Genomic DNA, 9,063 nt, shown 5'->3' on the forward strand with positions numbered 1-9,063 from the left:
GCAACCTGTCACCTTCTCAGCTGTGCCGCGCTGGTTTCGAAATAGTTCTGGCGAACCTTGATTGTACGGTGGAAAAAAATAGGTATTGGGAGAGTGGCATGGCGAGCAATGACCCACTGAAAGATGACTCGCATGACACAAAAGTGAAACAGATAAGAGAGATGAAAGAAAGATTAACAAGAGATAGAGATGGGAGAACTGCAGACAAGCAGTGAATATTATTGAGCTGGAGATGAACGCAAGACAACCAAAAGACAGATAAAAGACCCGGAGACAAGAGGTACAGAGTGACCAAATGTACAAGTTATGACGTGACATAAGTATACGTGACATATGAAGTCACGTGACCCACCAGCATATGCCAAACTTTCGATTTAAAGCTTTCGTGACTGCAGGTATTCATCTTCTTGGTTCTTCCAATGAAGTCACGTATAATGGAAATAAAAAAATAATAAAACATATTAAAATAACTCTGTCTTCTCGACAGACCTGTTCTCCACCTTAGGATGGCTGCTTGCGTTGTGGCCGAAACGTCGTGAGAATTATTTTATGTTTTATTTTTTCCATTCTACGTGACTTTACCGAAAGAACCAAGAATATGCCAAACTTGTTACAGCCGGTCAGAATTTATTGTTTGAAGAACCGACATAGGTGATCTGCCTGCCCAGCCTCCCTTTCCCTAATTGCACCAACACAAACCACATATAACTGGAAATGTTGAAATCCAACAAAGACTACTTAGTTCCAGAACATGCATTTTAGCAGAGATGAATATATTTACACACTCTTCAGTTCACTGCTTGAACCTTTGGATTTCGTCACCTATTTCAGTGATACTGATGATTGTAAAGCACCATCACAGGAAGGCTTTCAATCTTGGAATCATCAGAGCAGCACTGGAGATTGTTTTGATGAGACCAATGCACAAATTATACAGAAAAGCCTTAAATGTCCTGCGTTTACCTGCATGACATAATTATTAAACATTAGACTCAAACTGTTAATTCGCGTGAAAATGATCTTAACTGCTGCTACAAATCTTTAAGAACAAATTAAATACCACAACCAAATTATGAAGCTTAAAACACAAAGTTGGAGTGCCTTGAGCACGAGCTCGTGAAAATCATGAACATTTTACATCCATTTTGGCTTTGTTAATGGTACTTTTATTGCTTACAAAAAACGACTACGTAAAAACGTCACATGGACACACGGGGTGCGAACTGCACAAGGGAATGGTGGCATGAGCAATACATTATGTGAGGCAACGCTCTAATCAACATGTTGTGGTACGGAATTGTTGGCAGAACTCTAAAAGTTAGTATTTTGCGCCAAGAAAGCACGAATCCTCTGCAGCAGCTCCTTCTTGACATTGTCTGGCACCAACGCTAGGTAAATCAACGGAAAAAAACACGTTCACGTTACGAACATTGTAATTAACGTACACATCTGCAACGTATAAAAATCATATTTGACAAGTCTGTGTTTAATGGAATGATTATTTACATGACTGAAAAGCTCCACAATTAGAAGGGTAAAAAACGAAAAAGAAATTAATACAAAACATCACATGCTAACCATGCAAGATAGCTTGAAGTATGTTTTCCCTCTGCTTAAGATCGTCAATAATTTGCTTTAGTTTGGCTTTTGGAAAATTTGGCATTTACACTTAATTTTAAGAATCCTAAGTGTGGTCTGATGTGACCATTGCTATATTATTATTCACAGCCTCATGTCAGTGTGCAAACATCACCTTTTCACACACACTGTGTTCTTAACCTCTCGTACATTTGCTCAATTCTAAAGCACACTAAAGCATTTTCCAATGTTTACAGCAGTCTGCGCTTTTAAATATGTCCAGCATCCCTAATTTTCTACACATGCTCACATTAGGCGACCCTCAGCCCCCAGTGAGTCAGGTATACGACATTGTACTGCACTACCAGAATGCAGATTTAGCACAAACCTCGGCCTTTTGGTGTGATTTCTGAAATTAAGTCCTCCACTGTCACATGTTCAAGTCCCTTGTCTCGAATGACATCTGTAAAGGTTACAAAAAAAGGTAGGCAATCATTTTCATAACAATACTGAGGCACCGTTGAAGAATGTTTATTGGTTCAAAAAAACTATTCCCTGTATACATTTAAGCCGATGTAAAAACACGTGTGTGGAGTATTAGTGCAGTGGTTAACGCACTGCATATTGAGTCCCTGTGTTTGACCCCTGGTCATGGCTATCGCCAGTGGCTTTGCCAAGCTGCACTGGCCAGCATGAGGTATGGTCAAACAATCCACATGACCATCACAATATGGGTAGGTCCTCATCCAGCAATGGATGGACAAAATGGCTGTACATGTACATGGAGAGATGTACGGTCATGTTAAAGTGGCATCAAAAAAGCAGAGTTTGTCTAAAATGTCTTGTTTAGCTTGGCCACTTTTATATCGCATATTTACAGGGCTTGTATTGTTACAGTACAAATTGGATTTTTTTTTAATAGAATTTCAACACCACTGCATCTCAAGATACTTTACAAAACAGTCGGACGTGTTCTTTCAGAAGAACGGGGAGACTTTTAGTATATTTTGCCTGACATGTTTTGTTTCATGCAGCCACTTGTGCACTGCATCCTTAAGAGGCTTTAAATTTTCTTATAAATCACCTTTTTTGTAAGTATCACATCTTTTTGGAGCTAATATCTTTGTTAACTAGATTTTGCATAGCTGTTGTAGTTTTTTTGTTCACTAACGATTTTTATCGTTTTACTCAACACATTACTCGTAACCTATTTTTATCGACTTTAATATCACACTAGAGCCATGAAAAGTTAGGATTAATTTAAATTAATACGGCACACATCGTAAAGGTTTTAGTGTTAAAAGAACACAATAATGCTGCCCTTTAGTGGTGTGTCTTAAAATATGATTCGACTTGGGAAATGTGAGCTTTTAATGAAGGCCATATTACACTAACAACAAAGCAAGCATTCTTAAGTATTAAAACAGTGGCAATCCCTGATTTCATGTAAATCTGTACAAGGGGATGCGTGGCCAAACTGCAGCTCCCAGATAGATCAAGTGCGTAAAATAGGTTTTTGGGTCAGATCGCGTAATTTATAAATGTGTAGTAACCCTCCACCACCCGACAAGGCCAAACAGTAAAAATGTGTCACGTTTTTCAAAGGACAAAATAATTAACTTATTTAGCCCACCGGTGTGTTGAAGAGAAAATCAACAGACATTTTAAAATTTGAGTAGTACGACGTTTCGCTGGTAATTACAATCAGCTTCATCGGGCAAGAATGGTGAAGCTCTCCTGTTGCTCCCGGTCTTAAATAGAGCAGCAGCAAAGACCTATATTATGAATAATATCGGTCGCGAAAGCCTACGTGTTAAACAGATCAAGTACGGCTCGATTGAGAAACAGTTAAATTTCAACAACTCGTTATTTGTAACAAGAAACATTGTCGGAAGTGTGAGTTACCCAGGGAACTCTCCCCTGGCAAGCGGGACCAGGAGAGAGTCATCCTGGTGCGCTCCCGTCGAGCAGCACGAGTGAACCAGCCGCGTGACCACCGGGTGTCGTTCATGGCTCATGGCCATATTAATACAGTCATACCTCGGTATACGACCGCTTTGGAATACGTCGAATTTGGTATACGTCGTGTTTTGACGAGAGAAAAATGTCTTGGGATACCACGTCTTGTTTGGGATACGACGCGCTTGCTAGAACTTGTATGGGTCGGGATGAGTCACCGCGTACCCGCCGCGTAGACCCCGTTCACGACTCCTCCCCTTCCTCACCACCATCCTTGTAGGCTATCAACTCCTCTCAGCAAGGTAAAGTGATGTTAAATTTTATTTTTTATTTCAATTTATTTTAATTTATGTATGCATTTTAGTAATTAGTGTCTAAATTATTTTATACAACCCCATTAATGTATAATATGCTATAAAAAATATCATTTCTTATACTCTGGAACGGATTATTTCCTTTCCCTTTATTTCTTGTGGGAAAAATTCGTTTGGTATACGTCATTTTTGGTATAAGGCCTACCTTCTGGAACGAATTAACGACGTATGCCGAGGTACCAATGTATTTGGGAATGGGGTTCATACGGTGAGCAAGTATGACCATCTTTGCCATATATTACATAATTCCGTGTTTACTTTTTTCAAGGAAAGTAATTTCTTAAAATGTTGGACTGTCATTCCTGTAATCTATAAAGATACTGCTTATATGTATGTGATGTGATCAGATACATGTGAATAGTGGCTCTATAGCACTTAGAACAGCTGTAAAAATTACCTAGACGTGGTTAAAGTTTGGTCATGCACTTGCCAAACCCACCGATGTAAGCAGTAGGATGAATTTTTTTTAACCCTCCTATCGCGTGCTGATTTTCAAAGCACATATTACTTCAATGCTCCTCAATCCAGACTGACCATCATGGTGAAATATTTTAAAATAACACCTTTGACCTGGAGTGAATTGATATAGGGCTGTACATGTACAAAATTACGTGCAAACCTTTGCAGTGAGCCCGCAACTGATCTTTCCAGCCACACTCCATCAGCCTCGTTTTCAGAAGCTCCTTCAAACTGCCCACACACACACAAACAATGCAAATAATTGAATGTATTAAAATCAAATCATTTATTTCTTAAGGATGCCACTGTGGTGTAATGGTTACCACACTGGATTGGCAACCCAGGAATCGCTGGTTTGATTAAATCTCCCAGGAGGGTAGGTAAAATATTGGGTACACAACAGTCGATAGGCAGGTGACGTGGTGGTAGGGATAAAATGTGGGTACTCCCACTATTCCAAAATGTCTGGCAAACCATGGAAGATTATGCCAAATATCCTCTCGAAGGACTCGTGTTGAGCTCCGTCTAGCGGAGGCCCTTCTACCACAAGTCGTGTGAGAAAGGCAATAATTGTGGAGTTGCATGTTTACTCTTTCCCAAGTTTCTGCTGATCTTACCGTTCCCTTTCTCCAGTCTCTATGAGCTTTTGATTAATGGCTGCCCTCATCTGGGCATCTTTGCCCAACTTGCGATCTGAGAAACTGTCGACACGCATAACAGTTGCATGCAATTAGGATTTGCGTAACACACACCTCATTAACATTAATGTACACATTCTGTAAAACACAGCAGACCATTTGTATATTCTGTAATGAGGGTTGTCTTCTCTTACAATCTTCCCGACTCAACAATTTCAGTCGCTCTGCTCAATCGTGTACAGTGGTTTGCCTCAACCCAGTTGATGGCAATTCCTCGTTCTCATGGCAGGGACCGATTGATCCACGGCACGACCACTTTTGACTCATCGCGATGCTACTCGTGTTATGACCCCAGAGATGAATTATCCGAGGCAAAAACCTCACAACCCTACGTTAGTGTGGCAGGAGAAGTCCATCCATAGTGCACCAGCATTGAAACGTTAAACTGCAGGTAAGAGTGACGGATTGTCGCAAAAGTAGCAGCAGCAGCAAGCTTACGACGTTCACATTGTATGCGTTTTAATAGTTAGATGTGAAGATTGTATCACTACGATTGTTACAAAAAATATTGATTTCAACCAGACTCTGCGCCTCGACTAGCACGGCCATGCTCCACAGCACCTCGGCATTGTGAACACCCCCCCCCCACCCCGCGTCCTGCGATCGACTAAATCAAAACAGCTTTTCAGCTCGCAATAAACGCGTACCAAACTTGTTAACAAAGGACACCGAAGTGAGAGATTAATAATCAGAGACGAGCGCGCATAAGAGAAAGTGGTAATGTTTAATAACGCCGTTGCCGCCGGTAACAGAAACACTTACTCGGCCATGACGGGAACGGTGGCCGAGGAGGGCGCGGGCTTCAATTGTGAAACGCGTTTCACGTGCGCCCGAATTGTATCGGGCGGCCAATACGGACACGACAATCACCCCAGGAACGTCATTAACGTTCGTGACGTCATCCCTCCCTAATTAATATTCATTAGCGGGTGCCGCCCTCAAAATGGACACCCCCCCCACCCCTTCTCATTAATAATTATGAACGGATGACGTCATTACACAAGCAGAAAGGTGGAGCGGAAACGTACATTTGTTTAGGCACAATTTGCTTGCACTTTTCCACTATTATAAAGAAATAAAAGCGTCACCTAATGTGACGTGCCAACAACGTCTGTACTCTTAGGTTCAGTCACGTAGGTAAAAAAATAATAATAGAATAAAATAATAATAAATGAAAATAACTAAATTAAATCACGACGTTTCGGAAGCAACACAAGCCTCCGTCATCAGGTGTAACTTGACTTTACCGAAAGAACCTCAGAGTATAAAGCCTTGCAGTCACGAAAGCTTCAAATCTAGAAACAACGTCTGTGTGTATGTGACGTCACGTCACTCCACATGCGGCCCCGCCCCCCTCATGAATATTCATGAGTCGCTGCATTTCATTGGAGCGACTATTTCTGTTTTTTTAACGCCAATTTCCCCATCTTTGTCGAGAGTTAACCATACAATGAATTCAACGCTACATCGCACTGCATTTCCTGGCTTCGTTTCCTTCTGTGCCACGTCTAACAAGAGGTTAGGTCAACTTTACGCTTCCAAATTATGCTGTTTGCAACTCCGGCGAGCTTAAAGCTGAACATAACTACAGAGCACTGCACTTAAGGGGCCGTCCATAAATGACGTCACGCGATTTTGGACGATTTTTGACACAAGCAATCATCATCAGGTGATGATTGCTTGTGTTGCCATCGAAACGTCGTGAGAATTTGTATTGTTTTATATTTCCCTTCTACGTGACTTTACCGAAAGAACCAAGAATATGAATCCCTGCAGTCACGAAACATTTAAATCAAAGTTTAGTTTTGTTTTGGAAACGTGTTGCACATACGGTGAGTCCAGATGATGGAAGGTTCTGCAGTAATTTCCGCGAATAATTTTGCAACCGTTAACATCATCATGTTATTAGCAAATAGGAGATGACTATTTATTTTTAGTCAGGACACCATCCACACGCTTGGGCAGAACACCTCCCAGAAGAAATGATGACCTATCGGCTCAATAATAATGACCTCGTGGCAGCGAAGGAATAGAATATGTCCCAGAGATGGGGCGATTAATTCAACCCGTGCGCGGACGCTGGGCGGACTGTTAGTTACACTGCAGCACCCTGAGATCTGGTAAAGAACTGGGGGAGGCCTTCATCCAGCAGTGGATCGATCAGAGCTAATGCTTGCACTTTAATGTAGGCTACACACAAATATACCGGGACTTGTATTGTGTGACATCCCCCAAAGGCAAACACAGAACGCAATTGCGTCCGCCTTTCCACTAGATGGGGGTAGGTAATAATCCGTGCAACTGCAATCCGTGAGCGATGTCTGTGCACTTGAACTGAGACCTCCGTCTGGGTTACGAAACAGGACATGGCCATCGTGGTGAAGCATGGCCGTAATTAGAATATATATTGACACATCCCCCCCCCCCCCCCAATATTCAAATATGCTCAAAATGTCCCCCCCAATATATTGCTATAAAATAGATTTCTGTTCATATGATTGTGGTTAAGGTTGTACTTTATGAATCCCTAATCTCTGCCATTACATACAATTAAACGAAAAAAGAAAAAAAACAGAGCAATGTAATGCAATACACTATTAGACATTGTAAAAAAAAAAACTCCATCCTATGTGTTTGTGAATTTTTTAATATTTTATGCAGGAAATTCGTTTTCAAATTTCGATTTTTTTTTCTGGGGGGGGGGGGGACCCCCAGACCGCCTGGAAGATTTGGTACCCCCCAATGTTGACTCCATGGCTACGGCCTTGTGGTGAAGTATGGCCAAACAACGCTCGTCGCCCACACGGCGTGGCACAGCTGTCGTGTAGCAGTTGATGAACACGCGGTATGTGCTTTGCTTAATGATTGTTATTAATATCCAAAAAAAGAATGTGATTAATTAGTCCGAACACTCAATTAGGTTATAGAGTACAGACACATTGTGAACACGTAAGTTTCTATCATATGGTTTTAATGAAAATATCACAATCACATTTAAAATATCGCTCACGAGTCATCGACACGATGCTCGCATTTTACAACACGTTGGCGACGTTATAGTGCAACAACGTAAATAGAAAAGTAAAATAGCGGACTATATCGCACGATTCGAGGAGTGGTGCGGTGATCAGCGTAGTGATCTCGGAGACCCGGTGACCCGACTTCGAGAGAGTCACGTTCACGTAATGACTGTTAAATAAAAGACATTCCTGCGGAGGGAGCTGGTAGGAACGTTGGGTTGCTCGGTCAATGGCCAGGGTCAACGGCGGCGTGGTGTATTCCGCTTATATGCCCGACTGTGAGGGCGGGCACAAGCCGGCGTGAGTAGGTTAAACATTGAGTTTTATAAGGGCACCACGGGGTGACCAGCCCCTCCCCACCCAGCCCCACTCCTCCCATTTTTGGATGCACGACGGACGGACGATAATCCCCTGTGGGCTGGTGTAACCAGGAGGTTCCTACCAGTATATTACAATTATTAAACATTGTTTTATTTAAAACATCCGTACAACTGCAATTTATATTAATTTGATTTTTTTAAACACAATTGCGTCATTTCGATTCAAAGTTTTGGAACCAATCGTGGGGTTTGAGTCGACTTCATTTGGTACCGAAATTAAGAGTCGATTCGGTTCAGAAATGTATGTTTCTCCAAGCAAAGCTCATCGTTGAGTTATACAGCTCTCTCTCTCTCTCTTTCCTTTTCAAGGGAGCCCGCCCAGAATACAAAGTATCACACATTACAACATATACATGCTTTAAAAAAAACAATTAAAACAATATTATCTTAAACATGAACATGTCCACATTCATCTACATTCACATGTTTATACTTGGTGATCTCAACAGTGTCTGTGTACTGGAGTAAAACACTAAGTGGTCATCCGAAGAGTAGACATCTGCAGGTGGTACTTGGTCCAACGTGCCGACAGATTCTTCAGGAAATTACGATTTAGGTTGTACCACGTGTTCATCTTCTTGGTTCTTTCGGTAAA

General features: G+C 41.6%; 1 protein-coding gene across 2 annotated transcripts; it reads right to left on the minus strand.

Annotated features, from left to right (window-relative positions):
- Positions 1 to 1,143: 1,143 nt before the first annotated feature.
- Positions 1,144 to 5,978, minus strand: ENY2 (ENY2 transcription and export complex 2 subunit). 2 transcript variants are annotated; one of them, XM_078617644.1, is made up of 5 exons: positions 5,831 to 5,978; positions 4,988 to 5,071; positions 4,531 to 4,601; positions 1,967 to 2,041; positions 1,144 to 1,388 (listed from the first exon to the last, which is right to left on the minus strand). In XM_078617644.1, exons 1-5 carry the CDS (start codon positions 5,836 to 5,838, stop codon positions 1,312 to 1,314), a joined length of 315 nt encoding a protein of 104 aa, XP_078473770.1. In that variant the 5' UTR covers positions 5,839 to 5,978; the 3' UTR covers positions 1,144 to 1,311. The 2 variants fall into 2 exon arrangements, with proteins under 2 accessions (XP_078473770.1, XP_078473769.1); XM_078617643.1 differs by having other exon boundaries at positions 5,401 to 5,832.
- Between the last annotated feature and the right edge of the window lie 3,085 nt (positions 5,979 to 9,063).

The sequence above is a fragment of the Lampetra planeri genome, chromosome 54, assembly GCF_965212315.1.
Source record: "Lampetra planeri chromosome 54, kcLamPlan1.2.h2, whole genome shotgun sequence".
NCBI classification, from domain to species: Eukaryota; Metazoa; Chordata; class Hyperoartia; order Petromyzontiformes; family Petromyzontidae; genus Lampetra; species Lampetra planeri.

Bases quoted from the DNA above. Each gene is read 5' to 3' on its own strand.
- ENY2 (XM_078617643.1), bottom strand. From the start codon at position 5,441: ATGCTGGTGCACTATGGATGGACTTCTCCTGCCACACTAAC. The intron at 5,072-5,400 runs GTAGGGTTGTGA...GCGTGTCGACAG, and splicing joins ACTTCTCCTGCCACACTAAC to TTTCTCAGATCGCAAGTTGG. The intron at 1,389-1,966 runs GTTTGTGCTAAA...TGATTTACCTAG, and splicing joins AATCACACCAAAAGGCCGAG to CGTTGGTGCCAGACAATGTC.